Source organism: Procambarus clarkii, chromosome 46 (assembly GCF_040958095.1).
Source record: "Procambarus clarkii isolate CNS0578487 chromosome 46, FALCON_Pclarkii_2.0, whole genome shotgun sequence".
Lineage (NCBI taxonomy): Eukaryota > Metazoa > Arthropoda > Malacostraca > Decapoda > Cambaridae > Procambarus > Procambarus clarkii.
In genome coordinates this window covers 30,486,146-30,504,773 of record NC_091195.1, presented here as the reverse complement: position 1 = coordinate 30,504,773, position 18,628 = coordinate 30,486,146, and the positions used below count along the sequence as shown (strand labels likewise).

General features: G+C 39.2%; 1 protein-coding gene across 5 annotated transcripts in view; it reads right to left on the bottom strand.

Annotated features, from left to right (window-relative positions):
* Positions 1 to 11,380: 11,380 nt before the first annotated feature.
* LOC123770546 (uncharacterized) overlaps positions 11,381 to 18,628 on the bottom strand; it is an 85,398-nt gene continuing 78,150 nt past the window's right edge. For 3 of the 5 annotated variants that reach the window (XM_069301895.1, XM_069301893.1, XM_069301896.1), the window contains one exon: positions 12,067 to 12,293. In XM_069301895.1, coding sequence (XP_069157996.1) covers positions 12,115 to 12,293 — 179 coding nt within the window. In that variant the 3' untranslated portion in view covers positions 12,067 to 12,114. Of the gene's footprint in view, positions 12,294 to 18,628 lie in introns of all 5 variants that reach the window. The other 2 variants (XR_011222201.1, XM_069301894.1) reach the window with 1 other exon arrangement.

Below are 18,628 nucleotides of genomic sequence, written 5' to 3'. Positions count from 1 at the left end.
GCGTCACGTTGTCCACGAGCACAGAGGCATAGGGATAGTGGAGTTAAGTTGTTTGAGATGTCAAGAGTTGACACGTTTCGCAGACAACGTGGAGGAGAGATAGATGGTGAAGAGTAATAGCCGAGAAAATGAAAGGAGAAGAGACAGTATGTGTGGAGAGATGCTTACGAGCACTCTGGGAGAGGCAAGGCGACGTGTACGGTCGAGTGCTGTTGGGTGTAATACAGTGCCCGAAGAAACTTTTAGGGAACGAAGAAGAGTTGAAGGAGAAGAAATGGAGTGGTATAGAGGTGAGAAGTGTGGGAAGAGGATGATGATGCAAGCATGGAGGAATAGAAGAAAGCCGAGGACTCGATGGAGGTCAAACAAGACGATGTCTTGGACAAATGAGGAGACGAAAGGGAGGATAGTTGGTGAAGACGAGGGAGTGAAGTATGATGACAGGAGACGGAAGTATAATGGCAGTAGATGGAAGTGTGAAGACGACAGAGGAGGTACAGACAGCAGATGTCTGACTCTGGACGGGAAGAGAAGAAGACGAGGAAACGGAGGGTGGAGACAGTAAGTAGAGTGGACCAATGGAGTGCAGGCGTCCAAAGAGGACAGCCTAGCTAAGAGGTGTCAGAGAAGTCAAATCGTTTGTGAGAAGATCATATTTCTGGAGAGTGGTGTGCCAGATGTTGCAAGGTGCAACGAATTAATTGTAGACTCCTAAGAGAGTATATGAGGTGAAGAACGAGACAGTGTGGTGGCGGATGTATTATCCCGAGCTTTGCCACTGGAATAACTCTCAAAAATAAGGGGAGGGGAGTGTTATGATCTCAGCCTACAGGAGAAACGAGTCTCCCTCCTTGAGAGTTATTCAGCAAGCCTGACCTAATTAGAAGGTCTAGTAAATATTGAGGTGATAACCCATATGAAAAATGGTTGGTTGGATATGTGTAACAGTTTGAGATTATGGGCAATGCAGAAGAAAATAGATAAATGACGGGCTAGGAGATGTGGACATTTTGCTGGAGGCGTGAGGCTCGCTTCCGGAGGACCTTGACCTCACTTGAGTGCCAGACATCGCAGGGGGAAGCCGCGCTCCGTTTGAGCTCCCGCCAGAAGGGAACCCCTAGTGATATATCTCGAAGAGAAGAGAAGTGTGCGGACGTACCAGCTGTGGAATCGAGCTGGGAACGTTGTGGTCTCAAGTCCTGGTCGACGAGCAGATATTAAATCGCCCAGAAGCATTATTGTGGGCTGCGTGGGAGCGCCCTGACCAGACGCCGTCAGAGGGAAAGCGCCCTCGACCAATTAATCTGTGGTAAGCACGATAAACGCCAGTTCATAGTGATTGCTTGTAGTTGGTCGTGTGCCCAGCGACAGTAGCGATGTTTATTTATAAGTTAGACATATTTTAATAAGGCAGAAAGCCTGAAATAAGAGAGTGGAGAGGGAGGAACACGGAGCGACGTCCGCCCCCTCTGAGCGCTGGCGGACGACTGAGGGAGCCTGGCTCCGGATGGAGGAAGACCCTCCCAGCGAGTGAGGACCGCCGCCAGGCGAGGTGGAGTATGGACCCGCCCAAAACGGGGGAGTCCACTCTCACTGTATGTAGAGGACAGATAGAGGTTTGAGGCAAGCATATTGTGTGGTTATTTTTGTTTATGTGTTAAAGGGGAACATTTTATTGGAGTGTCGATGGGTTGCAGGTTTGTTCTTTGGGGAAGAAGTTGCTGAGAACTTCGAAGCCAGCAGATGAAGTAGCTGATGAGACTCCAAGGTAGTGGAGCAGAGGACCTCGAGCTGTGAGGAGAAGCAGCAGTGAAGAGGAGTGTCACGTGCTTCTGTAGAGGTGGTGTAGCAGCCAAGAGAGCTGTGGAAGAACCTAACAGAAGGGTGAAGCACCGTAGTTGCACAAGGAAACTTCATGATAGCAGCCTGGAGGAGCTGCAGAGGATCCTGGTAGTGAAGCCCGGAAAAACCTAAGGATATTAGGATGGTGAACTTCCAGAGGTGGAAGGGGAAGTTCTGGTGGATTACTAGTAGGGAGTTGATAGTGTTTGGTTGTCATTAGCGTGCAAGACGCAGTGAGAGGTGAGTGACTGTTGGCATTCTTATGTCAAGGAGTTTTTATACTGAAGTATCAATGAACATTTATACTGGTATATGTTATTGCATTCAAATGCTGATTTTCTATATGTACATTATCTTGCTGATAGTGCAACAGTGTATGTAGGCTTGACCAACTTGAGGAGGTTAATAGTATCAGGTGGTGAACCAGGAGATAGGATACCACTTGATAAGCTGATAATAGAGTTCTGATGGTATTGGAGTGCAACCTGATTGTGATATTATAGAGTATAGGATTCATTATTATTATATGTGTGTATGTATCGTGTATGTGCTTTGTTCAGTAAATGTGTCACAATTTGCTGGTGTTTGCCCTTGTCCTAGTGAGGCTTCCCAGGAAGTAGTGAAGAAGGAGAGAGAGAGAGAAAGAGCCAAGAACCACTGCTGTGGACAGGGTAAGAGGTAATACTAGTAAGTCATAGGGGATTGAGGAGATCATATCTCATAAGGAGAGAGTGGGAAGTCACAGCGGCTCGAGTGGGTGTGTGCACGTGACAACGAGGCTAAGTGTTGGAGCCGCATCCCCTAAACGTGTGACGTTGAGCCCCTCTCCAAGAGCCAGAAGCGCCAAGGGTGATCTCCTAGTATAAGCACTCTGCCGAGTTGTGGGTTGGGTTGTCCATAGAGAAGGATCGACGACGACAACACCAACCAACCCACAGTCTATAATAATATATATATATATATATATATATATATATATATATATATATATATATATATATATATATATATATATATATATATATATATATATATATATATATATATATATATATATATATATATATATGTCGTACCTAGTAGCCAGAATGCACTTCTCAGCCTACTATGCAAGGCCCGATTTGCCTAATAAGCAAAGTTTTCATGAATTAATGTTTTTTCAACAACCTAACCTACCTAACCTAACTTTTTCGGCTACCTAACCTAACCTAACATATAAAGATATGTTAGGTTAGGTTAGGTAGGGTTGGTTAGGTTCGGTCATATATCTACGTTAATTTTAACTCCAATAAAAAAAAATTGACCTCTTACATAATGAAATGCGTAGATTTATCATTTCATAAGAAAAAAAATTGAGAAAATATAATAATTCATGAAAACTTGGCTTATTAGGCAAATCGGGCCTTGCATAGTAGGCGGAGAAGTGCGTTCTGGCTACTAAGTACGACATATATATATATATATATATATATATATATATATATATATATATATATATATATATATATATATATATATATATATATATATATATATATATATATATATATATATATATATATATATAAGGCACAACTCTCCTAAACACGAGAGTTAAGTATACAACTTTAGAACACTTTCCCACCAGGAGACTCGAACCCTAGCCAGCACAGAAGCCTTCCAGCAACTGGCATAACAGGTACGCCTTAACCCGCTCCACCACCCGCTCAGACCCTTAAAAGAGATGGTAATTTCGGAGTATTTAAATACACCAAAGATCACTACCTCCCAAGAGCACTAGAGCAAGTGAGGGGTCATTTAGACGTTAATTTCATCAAGTCCCTGTTAATATGGGAAGACACAGTGTCTATGCTTAAGGCACAACTCTCCTAAACACGAGAGTTAAGTATACAACTTTAGAACACTTTCCCACCAGGAGACTCGAACCCTAGCCAGCACAGAAGCCTTCCAGCAACTGGCATAACAGGTACGCCTTAACCCGCTCCACCACCCGCTCAGACCCTTAAAAGAGATGGTAATTTCGGAGTATTTAAATACACCAAAGATCACCACCTCCCAAGAGCACTAGAGCAAGTGAGGGGTCATTTAGACGTTAATTTCATCAAGTCCCTGTTAATATGGGAAGACACAGTGTCTATGCTTAAGGCACAACTTTCCTAAACACGAGTCGAGTCTCCTAAAGTTGTATACTTAACTCTCGTGTTTAGGAGAGTTGTGCCTTAAGCATAGACACTGTGTCTTCCCATATTAACAGGGACTTGATGAAATTAACGTCTAAATGACCCCTCACTTGCTCTAGTGCTCTTGGGAGGTGGTGATCTTTGGAGTATTTAAATACTCCGAAATTACCATCTCTTTTAAGGGTCTGAGCGGGTGGTGGAGCGGGTTAAGGCGTACCTGTTATGCCAGTTGCTGGAAGGCTTCTGTGCTGGCTAGGGTTCGAGTCTCCTGGTGGGAAAGTGTTCTAAAGTTGTATACTTAACTCTCGTGTTTAGGAGAGTTGTGCCTTAAGCATAGACACTGTGTCTTCCCATATTAACAGGGACTTGATGAAATTAACGTCTAAATGACCCCTCACTTGCTCTAGTGCTCTTGGGAGGTGGTGATCTTTGGTGTATTTAAGTACTCCGAAATTACCATCTCTTTTAAGGGTCTGAGTGGGTGGTGGAGCGGGTTAAGGCATACCTGTTATGCCAGTTGCTGGAAGGCTTCTGTGCTGGCTAGGGTTCGAGTCTCCTGGTGGGAAAGTGTTCTAAAGTTGTATACTTAACTCTCGTGTTTAGGAGAGTTGTGCCTTAAGCATAGACACTGTGTCTTCCCATATTAACAGGGACTTGATGAAATTAACGTCTAAATGACCCCTCACTTGCTCTAGTGCTCTTGGGAGGTGGTGATCTTTGGTGTATTTAAATACTCCGAAATTACCATCTCTTTTAAGGGTCTGAGCGGGTGGTGGAGCGGGTTAAGGCGTACCTGTTATGCCAGTTGCTGGAAGGCTTCTGTGCTGGCTAGGGTTCGAGTCTCCTGGTGGGAAAGTGTTCTAAAGTTGTATACTTAACTCTCGTGTTTAGGAGAGTTGTGCCTTAAGCATAGACACTGTGTCTTCCCATATTAACAGGGACTTGATGAAATTAACGTCTAAATGACCCCTCACTTGCTCTAGTGCTCTTGGGAGGTGGTGATCTTTGGTGTATTTAAATACTCCGAAATTACCATCTCTTTTAAGGGTCTGAGCGGGTGGTGGAGCGGGTTAAGGCGTACCTGTTATGCCAGTTGCTGGAAGGCTTCTGTGCTGGCTAGGGTTCGAGTCTCCTGGTGGGAAAGTGTTCTAAAGTTGTATACTTAACTCTCGTGTTTAGGAGAGTTGTGCCTTAAGCATAGACACTGTGTCTTCCCATATTAACAGGGACTTGATGAAATTAACGTCTAAATGACCCCTCACTTGCTCTAGTGCTCTTGGGAGGTGGTGATCTTTGGTGTATTTAAATACTCCGAAATTACCATCTCTTTTAAGGGTCTGAGCGGGTGGTGGAGCGGGTTAAGGCGTACCTGTTATGCCAGTTGCTGGAAGGCTTCTGTGCTGGCTAGGATTCGAGTCTCCTGGTGGGAAAGTGTTCTAAAGTTGTGTGTATATATATATATATATATATATATATATATATATATATATATATATATATATATATATATATATATATATATATATATATATATATATATATATATTGGTGTATACTGGCAGCAGGTTTTCTTTCAAACATGTTTCATTGAATATGACCGCATATTCTGTATTTATTATTTTCTGGTTTAGGGCTTCTATCCCTCTAACTATTTTCTTAGCATCAGGGCTTAATTGGAATAGGAGTTCTCCAAAACTCATTTTCGTACTTTTAAGGTGAAGAAAAGAAGTGATTTACTATAGAGTGTATTACACTTATTTGTATAATTTGCACGACGTTTCGAACCTCCATGGTTCATTCTCAAGTGAACAGATCTTACAATACTAGTTGATTTTATACCCGCATTAGGTCAGGTGATAATACAATGAAGGTGAAAAACATGGGGGGATACATAAGGGATAAACATAGGGGCTGCAGAAGGCTTATTGGCCCATACGAGGCATCTCCTATCTAAACACAAAGATTAATCCAGTGTAATTGGCCTGTTATGTTGGACATTGTCTTCTGTGTTGGCATCGATATGTTCTTGTCTTGTCCTTACTCTCATGGTGGGTAGAGTAAATAGTTCCGTGATTTGGGTGTTCATGGTAGGTCGCTCTATTCTTATGTGAATTGCCTCAAGAATTTGTAATCTTCTTGAATCTTGGGTTTTGTCTATTATGCAAGTATTCTTGTTCAACATTTCTCTTGTTAGAGTAATGTCATGGGCTTGTCTCATGTGATTCCTAGGGGCACCAGATTGAAGATGGCATGTCAAACGCCTCGTCAGCTTGGTCGACGTCATACCTATGTACTTACATTGAAGGTTACATCCTTCGTGGGGGCAAGTGTACATGTATACAACGCTTGACTGCTGTAGAGGGTTCTCCGTCGGCTTCGGGCTGTTTTTGATAAGGAGTTCGGAAGTCTTCTTGGTTTTGTAGAATATTATCAGGTTTATGTTTTGGTTAGGAGTAGTGCTTTTTACTCCTTTACGGATTATTTCTTTCATTATTCTTTCCTCTTTTATATGTTCACTGTGCATGGTTGATTTATAATATAATTTTATTGGGGGTGTTGTGGTTTCTGTTCTAGGTTCTGAATTATACCAACGGTCCAAGTGTCTTCTTATAGCAGCGTTTATTTCCGCGTTGCTATATCCGTTGTTCACCAATACCTGAGTTACTCTTTCAAACTCTCTACTCACGTTGCTCCATTCAGAGCAGTGGGTAAGCGCTCGACGAATATAAGCATTGAGAACACTGGCTTTGTATCTTTGGGGGCACTCACTTCTACCGTTCAGGCATAATCCTATGTTGGTGGGCTTGGTATATACGTTGGTGCTTAAAGAGGTTCCTGTTTTTGTTATTAGTACATCCAAGAATGGCAGACTGTTATTTTCACTATTTTCATGTATAAATCGGAGTACTGACTCTCTCTCTAGGTGTCTTTTTAAGTCAATTAGTTCATCTGAGTCTTTTACTATTACGAATATGTCATCTACATAACGGCAGTATACAGTTGGTTTTTGTCTGCTACTGAAGACCCTATCTTCGATGGTTCCCATATAAAAATTAGCAAATAAAACTCCTAAGGGGGAGCCCATTGCTACTCCGTCTATTTGTAAATACATGTCTCCTTGTGGACTGATGAAAGGGGCTTCCTTTGTACATGCTTCGAGAAGACTTTTCAAGTGTGGCTCAGGTATGTCTAATTTGGGGGTGCTCTCGTCTCTGTATGCTCTGTCCAGTATCATTCCTATGGTTGTGTCGACTGGGACGTTGGTAAAAAGGGATTCAACGTCCAGGGAAGCGATGATTCCATCGGGCTGGGTAGATTTGATCAATTCTAGGAAATCTGCTGATGATTGTAGACTAAACTTACTTGGAGTGTATGGAGTTAGGAGTTCATTGAGTTTCTTTGCCAGGTGATAAGTTGGGGTTGGTATTTGGCTGATTATAGGGCGTAGTGGGTTACCTGGTTTATGCGTCTTACCATTGCCGTAGGCATATCCTAAGCCATAGTCGCCTTGAAGTTTATTGAAATGCACACTACCTTTCTTTGCGTTGATTGCTGTAATTGTTTTGTTTACTTTCCGCTTAAGGTCTTCTACGGGGTTCCTCGTGATTCGTTGAAATTTGGAGTCGTCACTTAGGATGTCGCTAATTTTGTTCATGTATTCATGGGTAGGAATCAATACATATGCTGCTGTTTTGTCGGCTTTTCTTATTGTTACTTTTTCTTATTCTAATCTGAAAGACGTCCACTATCCACCAATCATTTTATTGTTTTCTAAATGTTTTAAAAACGCCATTTTATTTTTTTATTCGCGTGTTTTGAGAATTTATAAAATGTAAATATATAATGTTTTATTAAAACGAGAGAGAGAGAGAGAGAGAGAGAGAGAGAGAGAGAGAGAGAGAGAGAGAGAGAGAGAGAGAGAGGAGATAGATAGAAGAGAGATAGAGAAACGAGAAAAGAGAAAGGAGATTAGAGGAAAGAAGATAGAGGAGAGAATATAGAGAGAAGAGAAAAAAGAGAGAGAGAGAGAGAGAGAGAGAGAGAGAGAGAGAGAGAGAGAGAGAGAGAGAGAGAGAGAGAGAGAGAGAGAGAGAGAGAGAGAGAGAGAGAGAGAGAGAGAGACAGACAGACAGACAGACAGACAGACAGACAGACAGACAGACAGACAGACAGACAGACAGACAGACAGACAGACAGACAGACAGACAGACAGACAGATAGACACAGACAGAATGGCAGAAGCGAGGAGAGGCAGAGACAGAGATAGAGACAGGCAGAAGGAAACAGAAAGACAAGGCGAGAGACAGAGAGATGGGTGAGCAGGAGACTGGACGAATGGCAGGAACCCAAACACCGCAGGAAGCTCTAGAGATCAGCCCCCAAAAAGCACAATCCCAAACCAGAAGATGTGAAAAGATTCTCAAGAAAATGAGGCAAACGAGATCACAGCATGCAAGAAAACTTGGGAACTTGGGTATACAGCTATTAACTTTAACTCGTGGGCTGCGTAATCAACTTGCATGACAAACCCACGAAAAAAAATCTGATTCATTTTCATTTCTATTATTGTTAAAAATAATATAAAATAATAGACTATCAAGGGAGCATTTTGTGTGTGATTGTCAAGTCATCTGCTTCAACTGCCAAATGCTAATACATGAATTATCATACAATATATCGTTTACGGTCAATAACTCTTTAGCACAAACGTAGAGCCACCTCCCTTTTCCACTAATCTACATATTTTCATTATTATTCACTTCTTTACTCTCCTTTCGATAGCAGAGTAAATGATATAAACTGATGTGTAGTGAAAGTAATCAATGAAACTCATTGCTGCAAAGTGCCTATTCATTCATAATCTAATCCACAACTACTACATAAAGAATTGTGAAGTTGCCATTTTTCACGTTCCACGCAAGTGAGGGGTAAAGGAATACTTTAGTTTGATTGTCCCAGGTGTTTACCTTAAAATTCTGCGATATAATTTTCATGATGTCATTTGTCCAAGATAGGCGCCTTAAATTACATAAATATCTAGAATTAAGTATATTACCTCTTAGAGTGCAAAAATGGAAGAAATGCATATAATCATTTTTATTCAGCATGACACATGGAATAAAATTACTGATTAGCAATTGCTTGATATATTTTACCATTTGTGAGTTATGGGCCATCAATGTTGTCATCATAAGTTTTCAACGTAGTTCGTGTTAACAACACGTATTTATTAAATATATATTTTTTCAAGGTAGTGATCAGCTGTGGATTTCCCTATTACAGTTGTCTTAAGTGTCATCATTCTCGAAGAGACCCAAGACAATATAGCACCGTAAGAGAGCAAATATTAGTGTAATATGAGCTTCAGCTTCTCACTTCACACGTTTTCCTGCCAGGATTTGTGACATTTCTGTATTACCATATAAATCAGCTAAGGCCCATTCCAGTTCAGTGCCACCAACAACTTTACCTATTGCTCGTACCATTTCTATTACTGTATGCATTTCTCCAGGACTGAGTACCCAATTTTTAGAAAGGTCTTTTTTTACCATTGCTAGATTATACAGTGGTTTATAAATATTATGGTGAGAAGTGACAACAGTTTTTTAATTTTAACTTACAATTGTGGTTGTTACTCGTTCCAGCTTTTTCATAAATGTAATATGTATGGCAGTACATGTTGAAATGCTGTCTGTGAGAGAATGTACACATACGCTCATTATCTGTATTGGCTTGTTCACCAGTGAATGATACACAGATTATGTAGGTACTAAAGCTGCACATTAGAGTATTTCTTCACCACATTCATCAGGATTCTCATTTTAATTTTCATCAGGTCTTTTTTCACAACATTTAGTTTAGCATTATCCATATTAAATCTTTGAGCCAATTTGAATCTAAGAGTTACTTTTACTTAAACCGTTGGCTGAATTTTTGCCACACTTAAATTTGCGGAATTGGAGATGCTGCACTGAGAGAGAGTTCAGTGGGAAACGTCGAAATGTTCCCAAGTGAACTTCATGATGGTGGGTCTAACTGTATGAGTGACTCAGGAGTGTCAATCTCAACCTCTTCCTGGTGCACAACCATCACGGAACCATGGGTGAGTGCCCATGGTGTCAGCGTCGTCGCCTCTGCTCCTCTAGACGCCTAGAGTGTTCTCTCAAGCAGCAGCACCTGAAAACGCCATCCTAGAAAAATTTCACTAAGCTTCCGTTAAAATTAAAAAATATATATTTCTCGAAGGTGCTGCAGTTCACAACCTTCCGGTGATTATTATAATGTTTTCTGGGCCGTCTAGTACATGCAAGGATGTGGAAGCACGACTCTTGAAGTTAGGAAGGTTCCAAACGAGACGACATTCATAACAGATGTCATCTTAATGTGGCCATGTATGCACAACTTAAGAAATGATAAACATTTTTCAGAATGACTTCTTATAAGTTAACTTTTCAAAAGTCCAACTGAATGTTCATTTTCTAAGTTTCATTACCGATGCTGCATCAATGAGATTTTCATCTCATTGTCTTTGGACACGTATCATCTGCTCAGATAAGACTTACATCAACTGTGGCTGCTAGAGCCACCCCAGAGTCAAAGAGTGAATGAAGCCAGTGAGTGAAGCCATTCACTCATTTTTTGGGGTTTTGCTGAAAAAATCGACAAAACTTTATAATTCTTCTTCTACAAGCTTTTTAATTTGCTTTTGAGAATTCATTTGTGTTTCGTGTATGCCATCATTCAGTGCTATGAACAAAGTTATTGATAACGGGTATGAACTCAACATCAGTTGCTCCCTCATGGCTCTTAAACATTCCACACTAAGATACGTGAGTCTTAATACATTTGCAGTATGTTTGCTCCAGCAGTGTTTGAGATATGTGATGTCGTCTGTTGCATAAACATCTCCAGGGTCTATGCAGTCACTCAGGCGCACTTTAAATGTTTTATTGTTACACAGTTGGACAGCAAACTTCAGGCTATTGTCACTTTCGCCGCTTGCTATGCAATACAGTGGTTCTCTTTTTCTCATCACAAAAGAAACTTTTATGTTGTACATTGGGTTTTAGATCATAATGTGTATGTTGCCTTTTCACTGCATTTTTACATTTAATTTTTTTTACTGCTATACACTCACATTTCTGAGCCGACTACTAATATGCACATACTCAGGATCTAACAATTCTACTCTTTTTCCGAACACAATCAATGAATTAACTAGAGGAAAGTTGGTATTGATATGTCACAAAGCTCATAATATTATAAATAAGAAGTCTGGGATATTTTTTGGCAGATGGAGGACGCTCCACATGAAACCAGCTTCGCAGGTTGGATAGTTTAGACTTCATAGTTTAGACTCAACTTTAAGAGATTTATTTATTGCTTCAACACCTCATCGGACATTTTTAATTAAACACAAATAGAGAAAAATACAAAATTGCAATTACTAAGATAAATTCCAAGATTTAATGGCACAAAGAGACAAAGACAATAAATGTAAAATAAATTTGTGTCATCGAGATAACATGGACTATCTCCTTTTTTCTTAACCATTAGAAATATAAAAAATGTTTAAAAAGCAATTATGTTCCTTGTTTCATGTTTAATAAAATCCTTATATGCATTTTTGACAGACAACCAGGAAAGTAATTTTTTACTTTCTTAATACGTACCCTTTATTTTAGAAATTTATGTAATTTATGGATGTCATCTTGGATAACTGGCTTCATTAAAATTCGAGGAGCCACCAGAAAGGGGCAGTTCATTACATTCATTGCTGAATTTAAAAATAATTAAATATATATTATTTTGGTTTTAGATTTACTTAAATGGACATAGTGATGAACCAGTGGCTGAGATACGTGCACACTCCAAGGATTAACATGTTAACGCGCCGCAATTCATTCATGTATTTAACTCATGACATAAAAATACTACGTGTCGAGTTGTTTACATGCCCCATGCCACAACTCATTCATATCATAACATTACACAGATTACATTAAAACATTAACAATTCAAACTTGTGAAAGGTCAAACTGACCTGCAGCTCCATATAGCAGTACAAAAATTGGATGTGGGTTTTCGAGGGTTAGTCTGTTCTTCTTCCGGTCCAAGTGACTTGAAAACCCTGGATGCCGAACTTTAGTGCCAGATGTCTTAGGCGATGTTCTTCTTCCAGAGAAATATCGTCTGTAACCTCCACTAAGAGCTTGTTGGTGGTGACGCCCTCACGTTCAAGTCCTCTCAGAAGATTCTCCACACCCACACCTGCAGATAGAAGGGAACTTTGGATACCAAAAATGGCTTTTGTAATACACTTATGTAACAAAATCCTCATCAAAGTCCACACTCGGCTACACAACATACCCATGCACTAAAAAGTACACCAAATCCCATATGTCGCTATGTTTCATTCATAACAAAATCTGCATGTCACAAATCCATACATCAAAATATATCATAGTGTGATGGTAATGGTGGAATTAATAGTGTTCAGCTTACGGCAAAATGAATAACAGAAAGTATTAATGGGTGCAAAGGAAACATGTACCTCTCCTCTCTCCCTTGACCCATACTAGGGCAAGTGTCCTTAACTTCCATATCATGCAAAGTGATGAGGAAGATTAAGTGACTAGTAAACTATTTGGAAAGAAGAGCATTAATAACACAACACAAGCACAGGCTTAGGAACACTAAATCTTGCCTAATAAAATTGACTAAATTATATGACTGGGCGACAGAAATTAGACAAGGCATAGAGCGGTAAGTTACTTAATATTTTGTTAAGCAAGTTGAAGGAAAGACCCAATACATATGTAAGAATGTTAATAATTTAAAACCAAATTTCGGATGCAACCTACATCCTTCCTCAAGGTACTGTAAATATTGTTCTCAAAACGTTTTTTTCTCAAGGTGCTGTGAACATTGTTCTCAAAACATTGTATACAGCACCTTGAGAAAGGATGTAGGTTGAATCCGAAAATTTGATTTTAAAACACTAACATATTTATTGGTTCTTTCCTTCACCTTCATTCAAGCACTTCGGCATTGTAGTAAGTTTCTCCATTTTTTGAACGATCAGAGAAAATGCCTTCAGAGAAAATGCCTTCGACTAATACAAATGTTGGAGAAAAATGAAAGATATTTGAAAGCTGCTTTAGTGAAATAAAGGAGTTCCTGCGCAGCAAAATACTGATACCATAACGTTAAGTCACAAAGACGTCAATTTTTTTTTTTTTTGAGAGAGAGAAGTGTAGAGGTAGTAAAGGGGTATGTTGTTATGTTTACATAGAACACCACAGCATTCACAACAATACGTTCTTTCGTATTGTAGTCATAAGAAAATCACACACGTGGTCTGGTGGTAGGCATGACTGTAAACATTATATGATATCATATAAAAACTAATCTTAATAGAACCAAACAGTATGAAGTTCAAGGCCTGACGAAACCTAGTTGTGCAGTAGGGCAGGAAGGGCGAGGTAGGGGGGTAGAGAGTGGGGACATGATGATCAAACCACATACCATAATATGAAAAAATACGACGTTTCGGTCCGTATTTGACACTTATTACAATCGACTTGATAATGGTCCAAGACGGACCAAATTGCCGTCGTTTCTTCGTCTTATGACGTGTGGTTTGGTCATCATATCTTCAGCCACGTTATTGTGACTCATCGTCTGCAGAGGGAGGACATAGACACACAAACGAGATATGGAAAGAAAGATAAAAAAAGAGAAAGAAAGAAGGGAGGGAAACAGAAAAATACAAGGCCTAACTAGAGCAAGATATAGCTGAAGAACACCATCTAGCTCGCATCTTGTAACCCTATCATCATTACCTAACCTCAGAACTTTACATTTATCAGCATTAAACTGCATCTGCCAATCCTTCGACCATTTCAAAACCCAATCTAGATCAACTTGAAGTGATAGTGAGTCCTCCTCCGAATTAATTTCCCTACCGATTTTCGTATCATCGGCAAATTTGCAAATGTTGCTACTCAAACCTGAATCTAAATCATTTATATATATTATAAGCAACAGAGGTCCCAGGACAGAGCCCTGAGGTACTCCACTAACAACATTATCCCACTCTGACTTAACCCCATTTATACTAACTCTCTGTTTCCTTTGGAATAGCCATGCCCTAATCCAAGTTAATTTATCACCCCCAATACCATGAGACTCTATCTTTTTAATCAGTCTTTCATGTGGCACTGTATCAAAAGCTTTGCTAAAGTCAAGGTACACAACATCGCAATCCTTACCACTATCAACTGCCTCAACAGTGCTAGAATAAAAAGATAACAAATTTGTTAAACATGAACGGCCATTTATAAAACCATGTTGCAACTCAATTATTAATTTATGTTTTTCAAGATGAAGACGAATTTTATTTGCTATTATAGATTCGAGTAACTTTCCCACAATAGACGTTAGGCTAATTGGTCGATAGTTAGACGCAAGTGATCTATCTCCTTTCTTAAAAACTGGTATCACATTAGCAACTTTCCAAAACTCTGGCACTCTGCCTGACTCTATTGATTTATTAAATATGGTTGACAGTGGGTCACAAAGCTCCTCTTTGCATTCTTTAAGCACCCTGGCAAACACTTCATCCGGCCCTGGGGATTTGTTTGGTTTGAGTTTTACTATTTGTTTAAGAACATCCTCCCTGGTAACTGTTAAACTCGTCAACCTGTCCTCGTCCCCGCCCACATAGACTTGTTCGGCTGAAGGCATATTGTTAAGTTCCTCTTTAGTAAATACAGATACAAAATATTTATTAAAAATACTACTCATCTCTTCATCACTATCTGTTATTTGACCTGTCTCAGTTTTTAATGGACCTATCCTTTCCCTAGTCTTAGTACGATATAACTGAAAAAACACTTTAGGATTTGTCTTTGCTTGCCCTGCTATGCGAACTTCATAGTTTCTTTTTGCTTTCCTTATCTCTTTTTTAACATTTCTAACGAGTTGTACGAATTCCTGTTCTAAAGTGACCTCCCCATTTTTAATCCTTTTGTACCAAGCTCTCTTTTTACCTATAAGGTTCTTCAAATTCTTTGTTATCCACTTTGGGTCATTGGTATTCGATCTATTCAATTTGTATGGTATACTACGTTCCTGTGCTTTGTTTAGAATATTCTTAAATAAGTTATATAATGAATCCACATCGAAATCCCCATTTACGTCACCTATCGCTGGGTTCATGTCTCCCTCCAAGACCGGCCCCCACCCCATACCCAAGACTTTCCAATCAATTTGACCCAAAAAATTTCTAAGGATATTAAAATCAGCTTTTCGAAAATCTGGCACTTTAACAGAATTTTCTCCTACAGGTCTATTCCATTCTATGCTAAATCTGATTTCTTTATGATCACTGTTCCTTAGCTCACTCCCTATTTCGATGTCATTAATTTGTGTTTCCCTGTTAGTTAACACTAAATCTAAAATATTATTTTCCCGTGTTGGTTCCTTAATGTGTTGCGTAAGAAAGCAATCGTCAATTAATTCTAGAAAATCTTCTGCTTCACTATTCCCTGTTTTGTTCAACCAGTTTATTCCACTAAAATTAAAGTCACCCATGACGTAAATACTGTTAGATCTAGATGCCCTAGATATTTCATCCCATAGATGCTTTGCTTCCATTCTGTCTAAATTTGGTGGCCTATATATAACTCCTATTAAAATATTATTTGCTTTTTCGTTTAATTCTATCCAAATAGTTTCTGTGTGTGGCTCAGTTTTGATTCCCTCTTTGAGACTACATTTCAAATTGTCCCTAACATATATGGCTACTCCCCCTTCTCGTCTAATATATCTATCTGTGTGAAATAGTTTAAATCCATTTATTTGATATTCAGCTAATAGTTCTCTATTTTCTACATTCATCCACGTTTCGGTAAGTGCAATAATATATATTTTTTCTATGCAGACAAGAGCATTTAATTCGTTTAATTTAATTAAATATCTAGAGCATCTAGATCTAACAGTATTTATGTCATGGGTGACTTTAATTTTAGTGGAATAAACTGGGTGAACAAAACAGGGAATAGTGAAGCAGAAGATTTTCTAGAATTAATTGACGATTGCTTTCTTACGCAACACATTAAGGAACCAACGCGGGAAAACAATATTTTAGATTTAGTGTTAACTAACAGGGAAACACAAATTAATGACATCGAAATAGGGAGTGAGCTAGGGAACAGTGATAACAAAGTTATCAGATTTAGCATAGAATGGAATAGACCTGTAGGAGAAAATTCTGTTAAAGTGCCAGATTTTCGAAAAGCTTATTTTAATAGCCTACGAAATTTTTTGGGTCAAATAGATTGGAAACTCTTGGGTATGGGGTGGGGGCCGGACTTAAAGCGAGACATGAACCCAGCGACAGGAGACGTAAAAGGGGATTTCGATGTGGATTTAATATATAACTTATTTAAGAATATTCTAAAAAAAGCACAGGAACGTAGTATACCATACAAATTGAATAGATTGGATACTAATGACCCAAAGTGGATAACAAATAATTTAAAGAACCTTATAGGTAAAAAAGAGAGCTTGGTACAAAAGGATTAAGAATGGGGAAGTCAGGTTAGAACAGGAATTCATACAACTGGTTAGAAATGTTAAAAAAGAGATTAGGAAAGCAAAAAGAAACTATGAAGTTCGCATAGCAGAGCAAGCAAAGTCAAATCCTAAAGGGTTTTTTCAGTTATATCGAACTAAGACTAGGGAAAGGATAGGTCCATTAAAATCTGAGACAGGTCAAATAACGGATAATGACAAGGAGATGAGTAGTATTTTTAACAAATATTTTATATCTGTATTTACTAAAGAAGAACTTAACAATATGCCTTAAGAACATAAGAACATAAGAACAAAGGTAACTGCAGAAGGCCTATTGGCCCATACGAGGCAGCTCCTATTCTATAACCACTCAATCCCACTCATATACTTGTCCAACCCGTGCTTGAAACAATCGAGGGACCCCACCTCCACAATGTTACGCGGCAATTGGTTCCACAAATCAACAACCCTGTTACTGAACCAGTATTTACATAAGAACATAAGAACAAAGGTAACTGCAGAAGGCCTATTGGCCCATACGAGGCAGCTCCTATTCTATAACCACCCAATCCCACTCATATACTTGTCCAACCCGCGCTTGAAACAATCGAGGGACCCCACCTCCACCACGTTACGCGGCAATTGGTTCCACAAATCTACAACCCTGTTACTGAACCACTATTTACCCAAGTCTTTCCTAAATCTAAACTTATCCAATTTGTACCCATTGTTTCGTGTTCTGTCCTGTGTTGATACTTTTAATACCCTATTAATATCCCCCTTGTTATGTCCATTCACCCACTTGTAAACCTCTATCATGTCGCCCCTAACTCTTCGCCTTTCCAGTGAATGCAACTTAAGCTTTGTTAATCTTTCTTCATATGAAAGATTTCTAATTTGGGGAATTAACTTAGTCATCCTACGCTGGACACGTTCAAGTGAATTTATATCCATTCTATAATATGGCGACCAAAACTGAACTGCATAATCTAAATGGGGCCTAACTAGAGCAAGATATAGCTTGAGAACCACACCAGGTGTCTTGTTACTAACGCTGCGATTAATAAATCCAAGTGTCCGATTTGCCTTATTACGAACATTTATGCATTGATCCTTTTGTTTTAAATTCTTACTAATCATAACTCCCAGATCCCTTTCGCAATCCGACTTCGCAATCACAACACCATCTAGCTCGTATCTTGTAACTCTATCATCATTACCTAACCTCAGAACTTTACATTTATCAGCATTAAACTGCATCTGCCAATCCTTTGACCATTTCAAAACCCTATCTAGATCAACTTGAAGTGATAGTGAGTCCTCCTCCGAATTAATTTCCCTACCGATTTTCGTATCATCGGCAAATTTGCAAATGTTGCTACTCAAACCTGAATCTAAATCATTTATATATATTATAAACAACAGAGGTCCCAGGACAGAGCCTTGAGGCACTCCACTTACAACATTTTCCCACTCTGACTTGATTCCATTTATACTAACTCTCTGTTTCCTTTGGTATAGCCATGCCCTAATCCAGCTTAATATAGCACCCCCAATACCATGAGACTCTATTTTTTTAATCAGTCTTTCATGTGGCACTGTATCAAAAGCTTTGCTAAAGTCAAGGTATACAACATCGCAATCCTTACCACTATCAACTGCCTCAACAATGCTAGAATAAAAAGATAACAAATTTGTTAAACATGAACGGCCATTTATAAAACCATGTTGCGACTCAATTATTAATTTATGTTTTTCAAGATGAAGACGAATTTTATTTGCTATTATAGATTCGAGTAACTTTCCCACAATAGACGTTAGGCTAATTGGTCGATAGTTAGACGCAAGTGATCTATCTCCTTTCTTAAAAACTGGTATCACATTAGCAACTTTCCAAAACTCTGGCACTCTGCCTGACTCTATTGATTTATTAAATATGGTTGACAGTGGGTCACAAAGCTCCTCTTTGCATTCTTTAAGCACCCTAGCAAACACTTCATCCGGCCCTGGGGATTTGTTTGGTT